General features: G+C 44.8%; 1 protein-coding gene across 3 annotated transcripts in view; it reads left to right on the forward strand.

Annotated features, from left to right (window-relative positions):
• Positions 1–23,603, forward strand: part of ZNRF3 (zinc and ring finger 3) — a 198,614-nt gene that overhangs the window by 134,719 nt on the left and 40,292 nt on the right. For all 3 annotated transcript variants that reach the window (XM_053669620.1, XM_053669621.1, XM_053669619.1), the window contains one exon: positions 5,776–5,901. In XM_053669620.1, the coding sequence (XP_053525595.1) occupies positions 5,776–5,901 (126 nt within the window). The remainder of the gene's footprint in view (positions 1–5,775; positions 5,902–23,603) is intronic.

Consider the following 23,603-nt stretch of genomic DNA (forward strand, 5'->3'; position numbering starts at 1 on the left):
TGCATGATTCCAAGTCTTCTGTTCTTTCCATCCCAAAACACCCCTTGGAACAAAGTCAGAAGGAAGAGAGGAGCCACAGTTTCATCGTAATGTCAGAGTTCATGATAAAGAACCCACTGGGCATTTTCCTTCAATTGACTTAAGCAAGGATGTTGAGCATCTCAAAATTATTGTTCTGAGAGCATAAGACCAAAGGTATAATAACACAGGGCATATTTTCTGTTATATCCTTATACTTTAATTGTATCTCGTTAATTACTTGCGTTGTTCTTCTGTGGATCTGTCCCAGGATTTTGCTTGTCTTCCCATTTCAGGCCGTCCTTCCATTCCTTCAGTGTCCTCTGCCCAGTGGGGTCTTTCTCAATTTCTGTTCTAAATTTCTGAGCTTATTTGTTTTTTTATCTTTTCATTAGTAGTTCTTTCTGACATTTTGAGTTCTTACACAATTCAACCATTTTTAACCTTCTTAAAATTTTTAAGACAAAAACTTTGTAAACTTTAAACATCTGATCAGCTAAACCCCAAATAGTCAAACATTTTAAGCAAATAAAGTCAGAAATGCCTATAATTTTTAAATGCTTATGTGCAACATTATGTTCAAAGTCAGCATTCTTGCACATCATTCATTGAAGTATCCTAAGATTCATTTTGAATAGTTAAGTGCTCAGAAACACACACAGGTCTCACAGGTAGTCACTGCCTTTATGTCAGTGGCTGATGTCAACATGTATGAACTAACAAGCTGGTTTCCATGTAATGGCTGTTGGGAGTGGTAGCGTGGAAGCAATATCAGGCTGAGTCTTCAGGAGAATGCGTGCATCCCATATGTCGGAAGTCCTCGTTATCTATCTGTACGATTGTTATCCAGAAAGGGACTTAGGGGCCTTTTTAAATTAGGGGCTAATATTTCCTCAGTGAATAGTAGAAAGAAAGGTTTGGTTAGAGCTTTATCTTGAAACATGAAACTGAAAAACTACATTTAACAAGGTACATTATAATAGTTGCTTTGTACTGATTTCTGAGAGTAAACAAAGAAGGAATCCCATGTGGGCGGTATTCGGATATTTTCAGCAAAATTGTACAAGAGTATGGCATTCTTCTTATGTTTGACTTCAAGTAGAGGGTCGTCAAAAGTCATTTTTCCAAAAATATTAGAGGACTCTCACTTTTTCCAAAGTTCCGTCTTAACCCTTCGATCATTCTCCATGGATGCTCCCATGTGGATTTCTTTCTCTTTAATCCTTCACTAGACTGGTCGCCACTGGCTTTGAGTGGAATCCAGTTATCGACTAATATGACTTTGGTAGACTCCATTATATTCTGCATCAGTGGCTGATTCGAGTTCTAATTTGCAATTTATTTATGTGGTCTAGATAGTCATTATATCATCTGATAGTTCAACAATTTGCAAGAGGTTACTAAAAGGATTAAATAAAATAAAATATACAAACATACCGACATAGTAGATGTCATCCCCGTCTTCACTTTCCCCAGACTTTCTGTATCTGTTCGCATTTTATGTCTTTGCCTAGACGGTTTCATCCTTTAAGACAGGTGAGTTCACGAAGGAATATTTTCATGTTATGGCTACTTGTTCTTCTCTATAAAACATTCTGATAAGCTCATGACTTGAAGCCCTTGAGAAAAGAGAACCCCAGGTTGTAAATGGTTGGAGGCCTGGGGTGGTGGGCATTTCTGGAAGCTGATACTGTCATCAAGGTGAGCTGACAAAGACCCAAATCATAAAATATTCGGCATATGGGTCAAAGAGGCCAGTTATACTTGCAACGTAGTTGAGATTAAATTACCAGGACAAATAGTTTGGGCACTTGGAGATGTAAACTGGAATAAGTTCCTCAGGAGAAGAGTAACTCAGAAATGGAGATTGTGAGATAGGTTTTCGATCCTCTAAGATTCGATTTTTGGTGGCCTCTTTGCCCTCCATGGGAAAATAAACAACCCATGCCAATCAATCACACCCACTGGCGCTTTAGAAACATTCCTTTTGGTTTTTAAGTCTTTGATCTCTGTTCAGAAGTCAACACCCTTGACAGGGCTGGCATTTCGAGCTGCTAACAGTCACCCCAGTGTCAATGGGTGATTTGATAGGGGAGTCTTAGAGTAGAATGGGAGGGCATGACTTCTGAGGAGGGACAAGGGGCCCGCCATGAAGTGCAGCCCAGGGCACCAGGCCTGACAGACTCAAGGGGACCAGCAGGTGTGCTTGAGGCTGACATCATTCAGATTTCTATATACTCAAGGACACGCCCTTGAATGTGGCCCTGAGTTTTGCTCCTCACAGCAGAATCCTCCAGCCCAGTCAGACCGACTTCCTCCTCCCTGTGGCTACAAAGCGCCAGTCCTTGGCTTGCCTTGTGCTTCTGCTCTTGGTTCCCATTCTGACCCTCCTCCTCTCCCCACGTCCTGCGCACCCTCCCAGGCTGCCTTCCACTGTCCCCCCATCTCTTTCACCATCGCCTTTATTCTTCGCGTCATGGGTGTTCAGCATTTGAATCATGTTTGCTTTAGGTTTATTCTGTCATGCGTGTATGCATTTCTCAAAGCCTGTCCCATGAGACAGTGTGATCATATTAAACACCAAGCGGGCTTATAATCAAAAGGTAGGAAATGCTGGTTTTAATAAAGGTTAAAAACCTTTTGTTTTTTAAACCTTAAGCCTCTGCAGACCTTTAATTTATAAGTGCAAATCCTGAATCCCTATGAAGTTTCTCAAGTTATTTACTTGTACAAGAACCTGTTTTTCATCTTGCAGGACAGCGTTTCCAGAAGGGCTGCGGCAACTGGCTTAGTCTCTGGAAGGGTGGAAACCACGCCGTCCTTCACTGTGGATCCCCTGTTAGCTGAGGACAGTTGCTCTGAGGAAACTCTTGAGACACTTTTTAAAAAACTTTTTAGTTGTAATAAAATTGATATAAAATCCACCATTTCAACCATTTTAGTTGAAGTGTACAGTTCAGAGGCATGGTGTGGATTTACAGTGTTCTGCAACCATCACCACCATCCAATTCCAGAACATTCACATTGCCTCAAGAGGAAACCCTGTACCCATCAAGCAGTCACTCCCCATTTCCCCCTCCTCCCGGCCTCAGCAAGCGCTAATCTGCTTTCTCTCTCCATAGGTTTGTCTGTTCTGGATATTTCATATCAATGAAATCATGTAATATGTGGTCTTTTGTATCTGGCTTCTTTGATATAAACACAGGGTCTTACGCTGCATGGTAACCTCTGCTTCTTCCAACACAGCTCCTTATTATTGGCCAAACCCCGTACACATATAAGTAACAAAAAGCAGCTCTCCATCTGGAAACGTCCAAGTCATGTGACCAGGCTTAAAAAACCATGAAACACCATGGAAAAGTGTCCGTAGTGTGGTTACCATTGACATGACTTGACCTGGGGTTTCAGGAAGCTGACTTGAGCCAGGCTGGGAGCCCTTTCCTTAGACCAGAGGTGACTGAACTATTGGTATGATTGGCTTATCATCCTTAGCCATCCTCTCCCCAGTGTGAGGCCAGCTTTTCAAGCCACTTGTCATTTAATAACCATCGAACATCCTAGAGTGGGCTGAGTTCTTCAGGGGCAGCTGGCGGGCAGGTTGCAGGACCCTCATCAGTCCTTTGGGCACACTCTTAAAGCCTGAGGACTCATGTAGAAATTGGATGTCCTGGGGCTCTCTGTCTCATTGAAATTCCTAGGGGGCAGTTATCCCTCATCTCCCCTAAAGACTGCTTTTGGATGCTCCTTGTGCTCCCTGTGCTCATCTGCCTCACGGGCTTGTGCCAGCCTCCTTGTTCCACTGAGTTGCCCAGGATCTCTCTTCTCCAGGTTGCTCCCTTTACTCCTTACCCACTGATGCCTCTAAAGTCCAGGCCCAGTACTGCCAGAGGTGTGCCGCCCCTCTGCCTAACATAAACTGTTATCAATGTGCGATTCTTATTCTGAAGAATCTGTGCTGTTGTCTTAGTGTCCACACTCCTGTTTAGTTGTCTAGCCCATTTCTTTCCTTCTTGGTGTGGATTGTGCTCCCCCATACTGATCAGGCGGGTCTCATTCCTCTTCCCCCTCAAGACCTTAGCTTCTCCTCCCCAGGCTTGGAATGACTGCCTGGCACCTCTCATATTTTCCCTTACCAAACCAGTTTAACTCTTTGTTTGAAGCTCGGCTCAAGCTTTAGCAGTTGCACAGTCTCCCCAAACATCCTAGCAACCCTTACTCCCCGCACAAAACTCACGTTGCACTCTAATGCCACAGGAGTTGGAGCTGGTGGGCAACTTTTAAAATATTTATGACTTAGACTTTTCTCCCCATCAAATGACCAGCTGCTGGAAGAAGGGACAATAAAGTTAAGCAGCTAAAGCAAGAGGACACTGGACTGTGAATCCAAGACCCAGGTTCCCTCTGAATGCAGCCCCTTGCTGGCTGTGTTGTCTTGGAAAAACTACTTATGCTCAACTTCCTGTAAAATGAGTGGGGTGTGTTAAGGAGGGTGTGTTAGTTTCCTATTTGCTGCTATAACAAATTACTACAACTTAGTGGCTTAAAACAACACAATTTTTTTTCTCTGATTTTGCTATTCTGGGAGTCAGAAGTCAAAAATGGGTTGGCACGGCACCATTCCTCCGGGGGCTCTAGCGAGAATCCATTTCCTGTCTTTTTCAGCTTCCGGAGGCCTACTATATTCCTATATAGTAGGAGCCTATATTCCTAGGCTCCTGGCTCCCTCTTTCATCTTCAAAGCCCGTTGCTCCCTCTCCTTGCTGTCTCCCTGACTCCCTTTTTCCCTTATAAGGACACTTGTGACTACATTGAACCCACCTGGTTAATCCAGGATAACCTCCCCACCTCAAACTTAATCACATCTGTCGTCTCACGTGCCATGTAAGGTGGCATAGTCACCAGTTCTGGGGATTAGATTGTGTCTCTAAAATGCCATGACTCTAAAGACAAATTTCTCCCAGTTATTTAGGAGCTCACTAACACCTTGATGAATTGGGCTTATCCATGAGGATCTCATCTTCTCAGATTGTTATTAGGGAGTCTAGGACCTGGTACAACTCAGCTGTATCAGAACAAACCTTAGATTACTCTGTTTGCAGATTTCCATGGACTGCACTTTTCCTAGCAAAATTTGACAATGCTCCTTTACCTATCTTTGACTTTTGTGCTTTGCAAATTCTGAAAAAGCCTCAAAGAATTTAATCTGTTTCCCAGTAACCAGGGATAGCCTTTAAATAGCCTGTTAATTATACTGGTGATTCTGTCATATTTCTAGTGGTCTCTCTGTAAATTCCAGAATGTGTTTTCAGGTCCTCTTGCATAAGCTGAAGTGGATGTGTTGTTAAGGTCTAGAAGCCAAATAATCTTGGATACTAACCTAGCTAGTCTCATCTATAACTGCTACTTAATGTTATGGGATTACACAGCAAACAAATTAGATTGGCATTTGCATGGTGGGTGCTATGCTTTTCCCACTACATCCCTCAGGGCGGTGTCCACCTTGGGTGACCACTGTTTACAAAGCAGTGAGAAAGCATTCATAAAATATATTTATTGTGGCTCTATCACTTTTTCCCCAGTGCTCAGCGCATTGTGCTCAGATAGGATTCCCGATGAGTTGGAAAATGCACCCTCGACCCACCACATAATTTTGAGCTTAGAGGTTACTTTTGACTCTCAAGCCCGAGATATGCACAGTGTGAGTCAATCACATGTGCAGCCGGTGAGTTGAAGTTTTCTTGTCCTCTTGTTTCCTAGATGCACCCACTGGGCCTGTGTAATAACAATGATGAAGAGGACTTGTACGAATATGGCTGGGTAGGCGTGGTGAAGCTGGAACAGCCAGAATTGGACCCAAAACCATGCCTCACTGTCCTGGGCAAGGTAAGTACTTGGCCTTCAGAATCTCTCTAGCTCTGATTGTTGTTCTCCACTCTCCCATTTGCTCAGTTCCTCAGAGAGTTGGTTACAGAGAATATGCTCGCTGGCAAAGTGTTCTTTCCTGTGGCGCCCAGTGGGTTGAGCACTAAGACATGTCTTGTGACAGCCCACCATGGTATTACCAGCCAGGACTCTGGTGGAGACTGCCATCCTCCACCTCTTGACCACTCTGTGGCCTTAAGCAAGGTACTTCCCCTCAACGACTCAGTTTCTTATCTGTGAAATGGGTTTATAATAGATTCACAATACTTTATCCTATACCCCTGGGGCCAAATGTTTCTGAATTCTGAGACTTGGAGGGTTTAGAAAGGCATTAAGATGTACATATTGTATAAGTAGCTCCCAGTCGATCTGGGTCAGTACTTGGTAATCAAACACAGTCATATTTGGGTGGCAGACTTTACAGATACTCACATTAGTGGGCCAACTAAAACCTAAATAGCGAAGCTGGAGGACAGCTCGGCCTCCAAAATGAGTTCAGGTCTAGTAAGTTTTGCTGCCAAGTAAGCTATGGAAAAACTTTTCAGTCTTAGAGCTTTTTTGGTTTCAGAACAGCAGACAGCAATTATGCTCCTGTATTAGAACTTACCTCATGGGATGGTTAGGAACTGAGATGAGAGGCAAGCGTCTAGCACAGAATCCAAGCTCTCAAAGCATGCCTGCTACCATTGGCTGTTGTCATCCCATTGAGAAGTACTAAACACTGTTTTTAGCCGAGAGTATCAGCATTACCTCTGACTTCAGTATAAGATAGAACTGAATTTACTTTGGAAAACCATTTGTCAGTGATCTTGAAATGACAGGTAAAACTACCTGTTTTAAACTGGATCATTTTGTGCAAGGGAAAGGTTTGGAGAAAGTTAATAGAATTTTGATTGAAGGAAGGGTGGTATCTCCTAAGGATAGTGTTTTTGTCTGTATGTTTTTTACATTCTCAGAAATTGCTGTTCTATGTACCACGGGGAGACAGCTGTGAGAAATGCGGTCTTGGTTCCTGGACTCCTGAGGATTTCTTGGGAGATCCAGGCAAGAGAAGAGGTGGTTTTGATGCAAGATGCTTGGAGGAGAGCCTTTCCTAGCCTTGGAGTAGCCCAACTAGTGTCTCCTAAAAGACTTCTGGCCCAGGAGACCCTCATGGGTCTAATCTATGATTTTTTTATTTTTACTTTTTTCGCCTTCCACTTGTCCTCTGAGTAGCTTCATAACACTTATCAATTCTTTTGCTCCTTTATAGGAAATGACAAACACAGGAATTATTACCTGTTTGGTTTATAGTTCACAAAGTTAAGTCAGGGTGTTTCAGGTGGGCCAGGCCAATGGGTCGGCATTTAAATAGTTGGCCAGAACTACTTAATGATGCTAGGAGGTCAGTGACCCCCTTGAGAATACTTTATTGTTTTCCTAGGAGAAGTGCCAGCTACACCCAAACCCTCTAAGGACAGTGCTTTCCTTGCAGGTCGTACACTCCTAATATATTTATTTACTCCTTTACTTAAGCTGCTGCTATGCAGGGCTCAGCAGCTTGTTTTAATTTGCTTGGCCCCAGTTCGGTGGGACCCCACCTTCGTGTCTGTCGCGTCCATACATGGGTTGGCACGGGGTCCCCAGGGATGCTCTGTTCTATTGTTTCCTCCTTTACCCAGAACAACCCTGTAGTGGTTTTACTTGGAAAGTTTTCTATGGTTTGACTTGCTGGCCTGTGAAGCCAGGAGGAATAAAAACCCAGGTATACCTGAGATTATTAAGTACTTCTTTGGTTTATTCATTTACGAAATATTTATTGAATGCAGGGGGCCCAGAAGCTAAGCGTGTTGCTTGTGAGTTGCTTACAAGCAACAGCCTCCCCCTGCCGCACACCATGTTTCTGTCTAGAAAGGTTGCGTGGTGGCCAGGCAGTGTTGACCTGCGGTTAGTTACTGAAATTTGGCTTAACACCTGAGTAAAATCACTAGCAAAAATGCTTGGGTGAGACAGTTTTACATTTGTTAAAAGTTGGGTTGGTACAAGAGATGCACAAAGCCAGACATCTTCCCCCCCTTTTTTTCTTTCATCTTCTTAAAGTGTAGTTGTTCTAAGCTTCAGTTGTGTTAACTTTGCTAGCTGTGTTTTCTTCCTTTTTGAGCCCCCCAGGGGCAGTGGCAAAAGACTAGGGCAAAGGAAAGCAAAGCGGTCCCCGGGGCAGACCGCTCCCGTGCAGATAGCATGGCTTGGCTCTTCGTGGCCAAGGCGAGAAGGTGGGCAGTGGAGAGAGAAGCAAAAAGGAGAAGCAGCCAAGTCAGTGTGGAGGGCGGGGGAGGCACTTCTCTGTGTGGATGTCGGGACTTGTTAAAAACCGTAGAAGAGAGGACTTTGTCTTTCAGGCATTCGGAAAAGCCTGTGGGAGAACAGGGGAGGGACAGACACACAAGGCCCCCCTGCCATCACCCACCCTCACTACCCCGCCCCCCACAGAAAGTGCCATGGGGCGAAAAGTTGGAATAAGAGAGGAATGTCCTAAATTTTAAAAAAATGTAAATGCCTCTCCAGGAGTTCAAATAAAGTTTCATTTTAAAAGCAGAAGACATAAACTCATCGCCTTGGTTTATTACTGAGTGCTTTTGAACTCCTCTGAAAGGAACACTGTAAACTCAGGAGAGAAAAGTGATTTATGATCCCCTCCTCGTAATCTTCTTGATTCTGTAAGAGGTGGAACAGACAGGCAGTAGGGTGGGCGAGGGAGACGGACAGAGTCGTGACGAGGGTGAGCCCCCCGCGGGCGGGGCACGTCTTAGCTTTTGGGGGGCCTCTGTTTCACTGAATGTGAAGAGGCTGTTCTGGGCGACTTGTTCTTTTAATATTTTGAGCTTCTGTATATATTTAAAATCTTCCCTTGATATTCTAGTTGGGAGAGATTTGAACTGCAGTAATGAAAGACAGACTTCGTTACCTGTGACAGTTTAAGTCCTAGGAAATTAAAAGAGAAAAAAAATTGATGTTTCTGAGCAGCTTGCCAGTTGAAAGTCAGAGTTTTAAACTGTCCCCAAAGTGCAGGAGCCTGCTTCTGCGACCTGTCAACCTCGGAGAGTCATGGCAGGGAACACGTAAGATGTGCTGGAGTTTTAACAAAGCTCACCTGTCCCAGATTTCATATCGAGGCAGATTACTCTCCACCCCCATACACACCTTTACACCCCATCTTGGGGTGGAATCCTAGGGAGGATTTTGAAAGAAAGGCTGGTCAACAGGCATGGACTTAACTCTTTCCAGTACTGAGAGGATGGTGAGGAAGTTAGTGAAAAGACCAAAAGGCAGGGCATTTTAGGTCACAGAGATCCAGCTTTACCGGAGTGACCTTGGGCCTTGCTGTTCTCATTGGGGCTCATGCTGCTTCTGTTGTGGTGGTGGGGCTCTGCAAGGTGTTGGTGGAGCACTTAGCACAGCTGGCTCAGGGTAAGGCCCGGTGAGAGTGTAAAAGCGGCCATCGTGGGTTGGCAGCCCGCATGTGCTGGGAGTGGTGTATGCAGTGTCTTCTTTCATTGTCAGACTAAGTGCAGATTCCCATTTTGCGATATGGAAATTGAGTCCCAGAGACCTTCTCTACATAACCTAGGATTGATTGACTCCCAGGTAGCTAAGCTGAGACCCGAGGTGAAGACTGTTCCGTTGCCTCTCTGGTGTTTGTCTCTTCTCCTCGCCTCCTTTTGTCTTCATCAGTTTTTTTCAGATAAAATCGAATGCTTTTCAGTAGTCACTGGCTTGGATAGGACTGTTCCTAGAAACCCAACTCGAGCTGCATTGCTCTGAGGGTCTGGATACCATGATGGGGTGCTGCTGTTCTTCTGGAACACCTGACTCCAGGGCTCAGTGCCCATGGCCCCTCCCCAAGTCTTTTCCTTTGTGTATCCGCCTTATTCCCCCCACCCTTCCATCTACTTGGTGGGAGACACAGCTCCCCATTATCCCTGGGCCTGACGCTCTTGATTTCAAGTCTAAAGGATTCCAGAAAAGGGACTTGTTGGCCCATCAGGTGCCCACCTTTAGTCTGGTCAGCTGTGATCTGAGGCTGGGAGCTCACTGGAACGAAGCTTCCTGCCCAGCCATGTGTGGGGAGTGTGAGGAAGATGTGCCCTCCAGGAAAAAGCTGGTTGGTCAGTGCTGAACTGCCATCTCCTAAGCAGTCCTCTCTAGTCACCAAGCCAGTGGATGATGTCCCCAGTTTATTCCGTTCAGAGAGGTTCAGGTTGGAAGGGACTCGTGGTTAATGTATGCTGTGAAGAGTCAGGGCCTCTTGCCCTGAACTGAGGGTCAGTCCCTGGCCCAGACGCTCACTGTTGTGTTGTGAGAGGGAAAGTGAGTCCACCTGGCTGCAGGGCCCAGGCGGGGTTTACAGAGAGGCGCTTGTGTGAGACAGGGTGAGACGTGGGAATCATCTCCAGGAACAGGGTGGAGAGAAAGGGAGAGGATGTTCTTCAAGGGACTTTGAAAGTTGCTGGAGAAAGAAGAGCCTTTCAGATTAAGGAGTTTGGTCTTCATCCCTTAGGTATCTGGGAGCCACTGAAGGTTTCTGACAAAGGGACGTGTGCCATAGGGTCCCTCCAGTTTTGGAAACGTTCATTTGGCAGTCACAGCTAGGCTAGTTGGAGGGGGGGGTATTTCTTTTTGCTGCTGGCTGTTCCCAGAAACTGCATGGACCTGTCGATTCTTCTAAATGCTTTGGTGAAGCCCAAGTCAGTGATGTTGCCCAGGGCACCTGGTGTTTGCCTTCAGATGCCCAGCTTCCTCATCTGTCCTTTTCTGTGCTCACATTTAGGCAAAGGTGAAATGTTCAGGCAGGAGAGCTGGTCTGCAATCCTGGCTCTTTGGATGAGCGGCAGGAAACCCAGGGATGAGAGGCTGACGGAGAATTGGGCCCTTCTGCTCACTTTCACTTCCGCAGCCACATCCAGGCGTCAGAGTGTCTTGGTAACTTCGCAAAGACTGTGTCAAGACTCTGGTAACCAAAAGGACAGGAAGAGAGAAAACAGAGCCAAAGGAATTTTATTTTTTCAGAGAGGTGGTGAGGAGAGGGAACACGTAACATAAGGTTAACACTTGGGTTTAGACGTCAAACTAACCTGAGTTAAAACCTCAGTTCTAGCCCTTTGAGGTGTGTGACTGGGAGCAGCCCCTTAACACCTGCATGTTTCTGCCTCTTTAGACGGGAACAGCACCTGAAGGAGCTCGTGTGTCCAGTATTGGCCGTTGCTTCTGGCACAACCGAAAGCATCGAATGAAGTAGCAACTCTTACTGACCATCCTCTCTTCCTTTGTCTCTCCCTGCCTTGTTACCCTTCAGTTTCTTTTAGTGCTCAAAGTGCTAGGACTTACGGAGTCAAATCCACAAAGACAGGAAATAGAATGGTGGTTTCCAGGCCCTTAAGGGGGGCACAGAGGAGTGGGGGAGTTAGTGTGTAATGGGTGTCAAGTTTCAGGTGAGGAAGATGGAAAAGTCCTGCAGTTGGATGGTGGTGATGATTGCACAATAATATGAATGTACTTAATGCTACTGTTACAAATGGTTAGGGTGGTAAATATCATGTGTATTTTACCACAATAACGAAAAAGAAAAAATCATTTTACAATAAGTATATGGAGTTTGATGGCTAGTGGGTTTTTTTTTAAAGATTGTATTTATTTACTTTTAGAGAGAGAAACATCAATACAAGAAAGAAACAGTGATCAGTTGACCCATACATACTCCATCCAGGGACCAAACTCACAGCCCAGACCTGTGCCCCTGGCCGGGAATCAAACTGGCGACCTTTCTCTCTGTGGGATGATACCCAACCAAGTGAGCCACACCAATCAGGGTGCTAGCAAGTGTTATTATTATTTTTTTAAGTAAAGCATTTTGTTAGTAGGAGTGGAGTATTGTCTCATCCTGAATGATGACTGGTTCTGCGGAGGCCTGGCAGAAAGCACACTCTTTGTCCCATAAGATGTGTTACAGTTGCAGCCAGGACAGAGGCCTTGTCTCCCTTTGCACCTCTGACCGACCAGGAAAATTCCTTACTTATCTTTCAAAGAAGCAGGGCCAAAATAGAGAATTTGAGTAAAGGAAAAACAGAATTTTATTTGTGTTCTCTTTTCATGACAGTAGAAAACAGGAAAATTGACACTAACTGCAATCCAAAGACGTTTGAGTTTCTTCACCAAATGTTAACCAGAAACTGAGATGAAATACAGTGATAAGCAGTAGTTGGTGTTTAAAGGCAGCAAAGGACTCCGGAATAATCCAGAAAGGGGACTGTCGTCGCCCCACAGTGATGAGTAAAATCATGGCCTAAGTGCGGATGTGGCACAGTGGTTCCCGGAGTGCGGTGAGGGGACCCTCAGGGCTGCTCAAGACCCTCCCCAGGGAGCCCCGCCAGGGCAGAGCCGGTGTCACAGCACTAAGGTGGCACGTGCCCTCGTCCCTGTCATTCTCTAACAAGTGTGCAGTGGAGTTTTCCAGAGGCCTCATTTTGTGTGGTGACTTCATTCCTCTGACAGCTAATGGAATGTGTGCTTACACATTCTTGTTTTCAAAGACTTTTCGGTTTTAACTCCTCATATGAAAAAATACCAATACACAGAAGCAGAGTAGCTTTGGGGTTCTTAAACTGTAAGACTGCAAAAGTCGACCAGAGATTTGAGTGCCCCGAGCTAGGATTGTGTCCCCGCTCTAAGATCATCTCATAGAGTTTGACCGAGCGAGAAACCTTGTTACGAAGTTAGTGGAAATGAGCAGAAACTAGGGGACAATACAGGAAATAAAGGTGAACGTGTTGTCATGAAATTATTCTGTTCTGCAGTAGTGGAGCCAAAAGATTGTTGGTTCTGAAGTGTTAGTAGTTTGAATAAAGCCAGTGGGTTGCTGTTTTCCTCATTTAATAACAAATAACCAAACAGTGAATTTAAAGAACTTAGGTGAGAAATGCCTTGGTATCTTCGATGCTTGCCTTGCTATATAACCTTCAGCCGTGGCCTTCTTGAACAGGCTGATTGGAGGGCTCTTACTTGAGGCAGGAGCTTGTGGGAACTTGGGTAAAGCTGCTGAGTTACGAGCCACATTGCTATGGGGTCAGAGAGGAGCTTTTCCTTTAGCGTGCCATTCTCATTTGAGTTTTTGGTCACGATGTTCATTTCCTGTGATACTGGAGTGTCTTGGTCCTTATGCTGAGCCCAGCTCAACACTCCTGGGTATGAGATCCTTGTCTCGAGAGGGATGGTGGGACTGAAACCCTGACTTGCTATGGGAAAGCGGAGAAGGTGACAACTGTAGCAGGGTCTCAGAGGCCGCTGCTCACATCATAGGCATTAGCCTCCTCCTGTCAGGGAAGCAAGCTGGTGTTTGCCTCCTACCTGAGCACAGGGCACTGTGACTGCAGCTCATTGCTATGGGATCCCTGGGAGCACCCTATGTTTGGGACACTTAGCTGTGTCAAACCTCCACCAGTCCCCAGATCCAACTCCTCTAATTGCAGTGGTTCTCAACTGGGGGCATTTTGCTCCCCGTCTTCTGCCCCACCTTCCTTCCCTCCCAAGCCCAGGGGATATTTGGCAATATCTGGAGACAAAAATACCTAGGAGCGGGTGGGGCTGCTGCTGGCATCTAGTGGGTAGAGGCCAGGGATGCTGCTCAGCACAAGACAGCCCCTCATGACAGAGTTATCTGGCCCCAGATGTCAACAGTGTTGCAGTTGAGAAATCCTGTCTTACCCTGGCGTATAAGTCTTACCGCCCTAAGAAGACCTTCAATTCCACTCTTTCCTCCTTTATTCCCTTCTCTGCCCCACTGCCCTCCAGTGTAACGACAGGTTCATGGCAGCCTCTGTGCTATGTTTTGCTGAAGTGCATGATCAGTGTTAGAGCACGTTCCTGTTTCCACTTGAGGCGTAGCACAAAGAGCCCAGATCTTGGAGTCTTGTGGCCTAGATACAAATGATAACCCTCCTGCTTTGGGATTAGCCCGGTAACTCTGAGCCAGTTAATCTCTCGTTGCTTCCACTTCTCTCCTCTTCTGTAAAGACAGTTGTGATAATTAAAAAATATATATAATGCGTATCTAATTCTTGGAATGTGTAAAACTCAACAAGTAGCAATTCCTCCACTCTGTAAATATGCTCCTCAAAGCAGATGCAAACCCTTTTCCTAAGGTGAGTTGAGATGGGTTTCTTGTTGGAGGGGAAGTTTGGAAGGCTCTTCAGATTTATTTTAAGAAACACTTGGGTAAATACTTCCCATGTTTGGTTAAAAAGGGAAAACCACTTCTCTTCTGAGGTCATGTGTCTGATTTGAAAGTCACAAACTTTTAGTTCTATGCCTTTCTTCTATACCTAAACCTTCCAAGAACCGTTTGTTTAAAAGGCTATATTAAGCTGCTGCTGCTGCTTTTTTTTCCACTACATCTAAGACATTCTCAGCTATAAAAGGCTAACCAAAACCATTATTTAAAATCCACTGAGAGGCTTAAGTGAGTTTATAAGATAGAGTAAGTGAATAGAACAAATAATTCGTCTGCTAACCCAAGGAGCATAGGCTACTGGCCTCCTCCCCAGACCAGGGGAAGCCTGGCCTGCAGTATTCCTTCTGGCCATGTGTCCCTGCTAATTGAACTGAACTCTCAGCAGAGCAAGGGCCACACTTGAGGCTGTCCTAGGAAACTAGGAATGGTGTGACAGGCCAGAGGAAAAGCCTGTCCAAATTAGCTAATGGCCTTGTCTACCTTTGAGAGGCCATCTTGAAGTGTGAAAGAAGTTAGAAGCTAACACGTTAAGTCATTGTGATACGTATAGTACCAGTCCCGAGTTGGGTGAACTAAATAAATCCCATACCTGGGACAAGCCCCAAAGCCCTGTCTTCTCTCAGATAGAGGGGCCTTGCACACGCCTGGCCATGTGCATGAATTAACCCAAATGCATGGTCTGTCACTCGAATGCGTCTCTGGCCATGTCCGCGGGCACTTCAGATTTGGGGGACTGTCTTGACAGTGACTGTGTGTAATTTATTGGTTTACAGTATACCAAGCCCCTGGAAAACCTGCACACAGGGTTTGACCATAGCACATTTTCGAGGACTTGAGTCACACTTGTGTCTGAGAGTGGCACGCCCCCAGCCCGGGCAGAAATTCCCTCTGGGCACAGAAGTAGGAAGGAGGGGGATGTTGGCAAGATCCCATCTGCCCTCCTAGGTTACAAGACCATCTCAGACTGCAGACAAATGCAAATTCTTATTCTTCTTCTGTCTTTTGTGTCTGTTTTCTTTCCAAAATGCTTCATATTTTATTTGATAAAAGGTAGCCTTCTGCTTTGGTGATCTTGTTTTCCAAATCAAACATTGGGCTCTGTGTTCTGACTAATGCCTTTTGTGCTCTGTTTTAAGTTTGAAGCAGTGTAAACAGTTCCTTTGGGATACTGAAATACTTTAAATTCTGCATCATTTTTTGCTAGTTATAAAAATACTTAGAGCATTTCAACACATTCTAATTGTTCTAACCACTGCTGGATAAAATAAAGCTCTCATCAGCCTCAAGAACGTGGGCCATATTTTGGGGTGTGCAAAGGCACTTGATCTTCACCATTTACACATTAACCTGTTGCTGACAGATTTTCACAGGAGTATCAGCTCTTAAATGAACCTCGGAGAAAAGAATGAAGAATATGCAAGGAACTTTTGTTTCCTTGGCTTGACTCTTAGAAATAGAATTTTAAAGTGTTTAGCCTCAAAAGCTTTCTTGTTCATTTGTAAGCAGTAGATTTTTTAATATTTTTTTTGTTTCAGTCGACACAATCTTCAGTTTTTATACACCTAACTTTAAAGGTAATACCCAAAATTTATAGCATTAACATATTTTTTTCTAACTAACACAAAAAGTATATAGTGGTTTTAATATATCCATAGAATTGTGCAACCCTCTCTCAATCAATTTTACAGCACTTTTATATTCCTTGTATATTATAGATACAAGTCCCTTGTCAGATACGTGAACATTCTCATCACCGCCAAAAAAAAAACCCTTACCTGTGACCAGTCACCTTCACTCCATTCTGGACATTTCATATAAAGGAATAACACAATATGTGGTCCTTTGTATCTGTTTTTTTTTTGCTTAGCATGATGTTTTCAAGGTCAAGGTTCATCCACATTTCTTGTATCATGAAAGCATGTGTCACTGTGTTATTTTTTTATTGCCAAATATTCCATTGTAAGTTGTTTACAATTTACTTGTTTATTTTATCAGTTGATGGACATTTAGATTGTTTCCACTTTTGGTTTTTAAGAATAATGCTCCTTTGAGCATTTGCATATAAGACTTTTGTATAGATACAGGTTTTCTGGGTCACAGTAGTTCTGTGTGTAACCTTTTGCAGGAGGTTAAGCTGTTTCCCAAAGTGACCATGCATTCTACATTAACACCAGCAGGGTGTGATTTCTCTGCATCTCTCTGGCACTTGTCATCATCCATCTTTTTTATCACATTCATGCTAGTCGTGTATATGAGGTGGTGTCTCGTAGTTTTGATTTTCATTTCTCTGATGGCTAATGATGTTGAGCATCTTTTCATATGCCTATCGAAACTTTGTTTATCTTCTTTGGAGAAGTATCTTTTCAGATCTTTTGCTCATCTTTTAATCATTAATTTATCTTTTTGTCATTGAGTTGTATGAGTTCTCTATATGTCCTAGATGCATGTCTCTTATCAGGTATATGATTTGCAAATAATTTCTGTCATTCTGTGGGTTTTCATTTCACTTTCTTGACGGTGTCCTTTGCAGCACAAAAGTTTGCAATTTGACCAACTCCAGTTGATCTATTTTTTTCTTTGGTTGCTTGTGCTGTTGGTGTCACATCTAAAAAACCATCGGAAGACTCATTCTTTCACTGAGACCTGCTAGTTGTCTTTCTTAGGGTATTTTACATGGTCATGTTTAAGGCCCTTCTAGCATTTGTAATAAAGGACTTATTCTCTCTTTCCCTCCCAAAGCTGAAAGTTGACTCTAAATTAACCAAGGGCCAGGAAGCATTGATCTCCGGTTATTGCTGGTCCCAGCCCTGGTCTGCCCTCCCAGGTCCCTGACTGCACCTGTGCCATCAGAGCCACTACACTCTCCACATACCTTTATGCCAGGAGAATGGTAGATAACTAGACATGACAGTGGTCCTACCTCTTCAGTTCCAGCTCAGTAGCTGAATGTCAAAATTAAAAATATGGGAAAACAGCAGAGCTACTGCCCCATCCTCCTCCTTTTTTTAGCTAATGATGTTTTGGGAAGAACTTCCTAGAATCCCAGCAAAGTACCCATGAATGTGGATGCTCCTGCTGACCAACCTTAGGGACTCGATTTCTTATGGGCTTAAGGTTATATTCCATCAGGTCTCAGTAGGGAAGACAAGACAGCCTATCAGAATACAGGTGAGAGAGGTGCCATTTTGGAAATGCTACAGAAAGGGTGTAGGCGAGACACAGCTGTCAGTCAGGCTTCTTACCCTTGCAGGGGTTTTTAGTGCCTTTGAAAAGATAACAGCTCAAAGATTCCATTTTAGTATATTCAAGATCTGGAAAATGTTTCCAAAATAATTTTTCTTTCAAAGGTTTGCTGATGAGCACCCGACTGAAAATAATTCCCTCAACTGATGACCAGGTCTTTGATCTCAGAAGGGGGGCCAGGTGTCTTTGGGAATGAAGGTCATTGACCAGTATGCTGTACTCCTAAGAAGAGCACCAACAGGCAGTACAGGGACCTTCTGTTGAGTTCTACCCACAAACCACAGCCTGTCTGGAAGGTCTGACTTTGGGCCACTCAGCCTTGGCAAGTGCGTACTTCAGAAAACTCCTGGCAGACACAGGAGCTGATAGGCGCACTTGGCAATGGGAAATGGGCTTCCCACTTGCTAGACCTGAGACTGTTTTCCCCAAGTTCTGTTTCATGATGCCTGAAGCACTGAGAAAGGGGTGGGGGGTACAGTTGTTTGTGGCCATTTATATTGTTTGAAATTCATCTAAAACCCTGTAAATACTGTCTGTTGCTTAGGCACCCCATTTTTCCTATTATACAATCTTTACTTTGTCTGCTGGTATTACAGTGCAATTGCTTTTATGTCATGATTGTGTTAAATAAATAAATGCAGTTGGCTGCCATACAGAATTTTCACTTGGCATAGAAATGGACTCTTCCCTAAAGGTCAAGATAGAAGGTCTTGTTTTGCAAAAGGATTACCTGTAGAATTACTTTCAACCATCCACACTGCCTTGCAAACCAACCCACCCCCACCCCCCACCGAAAAAAGAGACAAATGCGTTATACACCCTTCCCTTAAGAGGTGGTTGTATTTCATAAAGCTGCATCTCCTACCAGGCCCTGCCCTCTTTATCCCTCTCTGCTATTGTCATCTTTGCTGAGGTTGGGCTCTCTTCTCTGAATACAAGAAAATAAGAAAATTGCCTGTTTTAGGCAATGCAGGTGTGTTTCAGAGATTTAGAGTTAAGAAGTCAAGTAAATATTTTGGCAGCCCAACAAAGGTAAGAAAGGGAGAATGCACCTAATGGGCTTCTCGAATTACAGGCCTGTCCAAACACTGCCTTCTTCAAGAGACGCTGGTCAAGGTCGAAGCCTGCCCTGCTCCCTGGTGGCAGCAAGGCCTGGCCCAGAAGTGGGCTTGCTTCTCTCACTGGCCCTGGCCCTGTGCCTGACAGGACACTGTTGGACTTTGATTCAGTCCGACTGAGAGAATAGATACTCATCAGTAAGTGGAAAATCTTTCCTTCTTAGCAGACTCTAATCACATCGCTTCCTCTTCCTTGCTAAAAAATTCCAGATAGTTTTCTTCTCTTTAAATTGGAGCCTGAAGAAGTGGGGCACAAGATCTCAGATTACTTTTTTTAGTGAGGGTTGAGAGGTGGGCAGCTATGGAAGAGGACCTGGAAGCAGCATGTCACAGGGGCGTTAGTCTTTGTGACTTAGGATCTGGGCGTCCATGTATACCCCAAGCAGGCTAGACTAGGTGGCTTCTCCGTTGCCTGGTTTGGGAACAGAGACATCCCAGAAGGAGGGAGTTCTGACCTAGTGGCATGTCTCCGTTCAAGCTGTGCTTTGTGTCTCTTCTAATAGAAGGGCAGACATAAAAGCCGCCTCTCTCCCTTGCCCTCCCCCAGTGGCTTCCACTGGATCACCTTGGCAGGGCCTCATCCGAGGCGGGTGAGCAGGCAGGCGGGGAGGAGGGGAGGAGGGTGGCGGCTGCACCGGCGGCTCCTTTGATCACCTCCCGCCTGGTTCCAGGCCCTGCCGACAGCAGGCCAGCCAAGGGCCCGGCTCTACTGATCTGATGAGGTGCTGAATAGGACCCGAGGGGCAATGACGGGAGCTAGAAGAAAGCCTCAGGAATGAAAAGGAAACCCCGTGAACCTGCTCAGCTTCACTGGCCGGATTTTCCTACCAGGGAGCCGCTCAGTTCCTGCCAGCCTGGACTGCCTGCCCCTCACCCCAGCCCCTCCTGTCTCCGGTTTTCAGACCCTGTGTGTGTTTTGTGTTTGAATCACGGCTGCTCTCCCTGGTTCTCAGGCTGGGAACCCACTGCGCCTGTTTCCATGGTCACTGGGAAGCTCTTAGCACCATGTGCTTCAAAGGGAACCTTTCCCCTCCCAGCGCTGCCTCTGCCTGCCCCAGGCGGCCACACAATAAGCGGCTCCTGGGAGCCAGGCCTCTGACCCTTGCCTGCCAGGAGGAAAGCTTTGCCTTTGCTGAGTGAGGCTGTGAAACCTCACAGACATACCTTCCAGCAAAGCCCGTGGATGTGCACAGAGCAGGCACACGTAGGAACGCACTCCATGGCACAGGAGTCTCATGTGCCCCCTTGCAGAGTTGGATGGGATGTTGGGATTATAGGCTGGTGAGAGAGTTGGGAGCCTTTCTGAAACTGAAGAAAAGAGCAAGCAAAGCCTAGGCTCCTTATAGGAAAAGAGGTGGCCTCGTCTGGGGTGGGAAAGGGGAAGGAAGAGGAAGACTTGGATTGGAGAAGGTAGTGGGGCCCAGAGGCCACGTGGGACTTTCTTAGCCGGAGCTGCCTTTTGGGCCAGTAGAGAATGGAACCGAGGTAGGTGGCATTGCTCCCTGTCCCAGGAGCTGGGGTCCTGAGCGTGGCGCTGTCTGCACCCCTCCAGGGCCCGCGGGCCTGAGCAGTCGCCCACCAGACCTGAAGTTTGGTTTTGCTTCTTGAGTGATGCAGAGGAGTGAAACCTCTCACATCTGATTGGAGAGAAAGAATTGGTGGTTTCATGATCTTGGGAGGCTGCTACATGATGATGCTGGAATTAAAAGGTGCAAATCCTTTGAAGAGCTTACCCCTCTTTGTTTAAGGATGTTAATTTCTACTTTGAGCTTACTGAACTCCACATACACACACACACACACACATATGGAGAGCATATATACATAGCATATACATAATTTTCATATGTGGGAAATTGAATGTTCCTTCGGTGAGTTTGCTACCAATCTCTACCTTTTGTAATATTTTGGTGATGTCTTTTTCTTTCGTACATTTGCCATTTCTACAAAAACTCTGATTCTTTTCTTGAACAAAACTGTCTGAAATGGCACCACTCTCATTTGTATGCTCAGAGGATGAGGAAGGACATAGGAGGATGGCGCCATTTTTCTGTATTCAAATGTTATCCCCACTGTGTCCCGCTTGGTGGGCAGAGTGCATGCTCCAAATTCTATTCTTACTAGTGGGAGTTGAAGACCATGAGCTGTTAGGGTTTAGCTAGGGCATCGTGGCCACACGTTTGAGAGCACCAGGCCATGGATATGGAGTCCTCCGAGGACAGGTTTGCCCATCACCCTGAGTGTGCTGTCTCTGGAGGTGATGGTTTCGTATACTCCGTGTTCTGAGCTAACCCTCTTGAGATTCTTTAATTTCACATGAAGAAATTAATGGTGGCATGATTTACTTGGGCTTATTTAAGTGTCAGGCATGTGTCTTGAAGAGACACGTGGGAAAGAGGGGCTTAGGATTCTGATTCACTTGAATCATTGGGTTTTATTTCTTTTCTTTCTCCAGCATCAGGCCAATCTAACTTGGACATAGCTCAGCAAGGCTGAATGAATGAGCATCTTTTTCTCTGTGTGTGTTTTTTTTTAAATATTTTTTATTTATGTTTACAGAGAGGGGAAGGGAAGGAGAAAGAGTAGAAGAGAAACATCAGTGTGTGGTTGCCTCTCATGTGTCCCTTACTGGGGACCTGGCCTGCAACCCAGGCATGTGCGCTGACTGGGAATCAAACCAGCGACCTTTTGCTTCACAGGCCCGTGCTCCACCCACTGAGCTATACCAGCCAGGGCTCTCTGTGTGTTCTTGGGACAGAATTTAATGGGGAAGGACATGGGAAAGCCTGTGTCTACTTCATATCCAGACCAGGTAGAGAGGACATTAGTGCTGGCTCTTGACTTGAATAATTCAGAAGGTTATAGGTTTTTCATCAGTTACACCAATGATTATCTTTGTTGGCAGCTATAATACAAGGATTAGGGAAGTTGGAGGTCTCCAACTACTTGCAGTTGATTCTTCACTTGAGTTCTTTTGTTTGTCCAGGTTCTGTTGGTGTGATAATCTAGGTAGCCAATTGATCCATTTTGGTTAACCAAGGAGGTTTATTCACTTATTGTAATTTAAGGTATGGACACGTACAGGTTGTTAAATACCCTTCCAGACACTGCAGGGCCATCACGGGCAGAGAATCGGGATGGGCTCCTTCAGGTCTTTGCGTAAACATTACTTTCTCCTGAAAGTCTTCCTGGACAAATAGTGCATTAGCCAGGAAGGCTTCACAGAGGAGATGAAACTGACTTTCAAGAATGGCTCGGCTTGGGGAAATTTTGGCTGGACCATGAGCCTCATTAACATGTGACATGAGAAACAAATAACATTGTGGCAAAAATATACCTTTTATTCCATTATAAAAAGGGTTTACTGAGCTAATTAATAATAGACTGATAAATAACAGAAATATTAACAGTTATCCCACTTTACATATAAGGTAATATTTTATGTATAACATATAATATATGGTTTATTTAGTATATAACCTACAAGTTGACCAAGGTAATTTTTCAAAGCTCTGGCAATATTTTTCTTATCTTTATTAGCAACATTACAATATCAATTGACATTCATAAAAGAGATTACATTTTTATATAGTATTTGGGTATTATGGCATTCATTACATCAAGCTTATAGTGTTTCACAGTTTTACTGAATGTGATTTGCTGGACTGTTGGTGAAAAGAAACCAAAATTGTCAACATGCACATAAACCTTTAAGAAGCATTATTATTAATAAAGCATGATGCAAGAAGGGAGGGAGGGAGGGAGGGAGGGAGGAAGGAAGGAAGGAAGGAAGGAAGGAAGGAAGGAAGGAAGGAAGGAAGGAAGGAAGGAAGGGAGGAAGGAAGGAAGGAAGGAAGGATGGATCTGGGGTGGGGAAGGGATGGAGGGGCAAATCCCAGAAGAAGGGCCAGTAGGAGCAGCAGTAATACGTTGTGTGTCCCAGGACCAGTCAGAAAGCGTGACTGGCATGGGCCTCGTCGTTATAGAGGGCAAGAGAAGATCCCCTTAGTGGGGACAGCATTTCTAGGCAATACATCAAGAGGTGTGCAAAAGAGAAGTGTGCAGGGGCAGGAGGGGGTAGAGTGGGTTTCCAGCTGAGGGAACAGGATGTGCTTAGGCCCGGAAATAAATTGCCAGGCTGGACAGGTCACTGATATTGCTGTTCTATGGCAGTTTAAGTAAAGAAGAGGAATACAACTTAATACATTGGAGACCTTAAAATGTAAAATCAAGGACAGTTTTTACGTGAATGAACTAAAGTGGTGCTTGGTGGAACTTGCCAACATAAAACACAAATAGGGCTCTAATTTCCTTTCTCTGCAGTGCTAATTTTTTTCATCTTGACCCCTCTCCCTCCAATAACATGAAAGTTACCAATTTAAGCATGCGTTAGTGTGCAATTCTGTGGCATTGAGTGCATTCACATTGTTGTACAACTATCACCACAATCTGTATTCAGAACTTTTTCCTCCTCTCCAGCTGAGACTCCATACACATTAAACACCAACCCCTACTCCCCACTTCCCCCAGCCCCTGGCAACCACATCTACTCTCTGTCTCTATGGATCTGACTACTCCAAGTACCTCACATAAGTAGAATCATGTATTTGTCCTTTTGTATACTTTTCGCTTAGCATGGTGTCTTCAAGGTTCGTCCATGCTGTGGCATGTATCAGAATTTCCTTTTGTGGTTGAATAATAGCCCATTGTATATGTATATTACGCTTGTTTGTACATTGATCTATCAAAGGACATTTTGACTTGTTTCCACCTTTCGCTATTGTGAATAATACAACTGTGAACACAGGTACACAAATGTTTCTTCAGGATCCTGTTTTAGGTTCTTTTGAGTGCACACCCAGAAATGGAATTGCTGGATCATATGGTAATTCGTGCTTAATTCTTTGAGGAAGCACTATACGATTTTCTACAACAGTTGTACCATTTTACATTCCCACCAACAGTGTAAAAGGGCTTTAGTTTCCCTATATCCTCTCAATGCTCCTTGTTTTCTGTGTGTGTGTGTGTGTGTGTGTGTGT

Source organism: Artibeus jamaicensis, unplaced genomic scaffold (assembly GCF_021234435.1).
Source record: "Artibeus jamaicensis isolate MK-2021 breed Jamaican fruit bat unplaced genomic scaffold, CSHL_Jam_final contig_525, whole genome shotgun sequence".
NCBI classification, from domain to species: domain Eukaryota; kingdom Metazoa; phylum Chordata; class Mammalia; order Chiroptera; family Phyllostomidae; genus Artibeus; species Artibeus jamaicensis.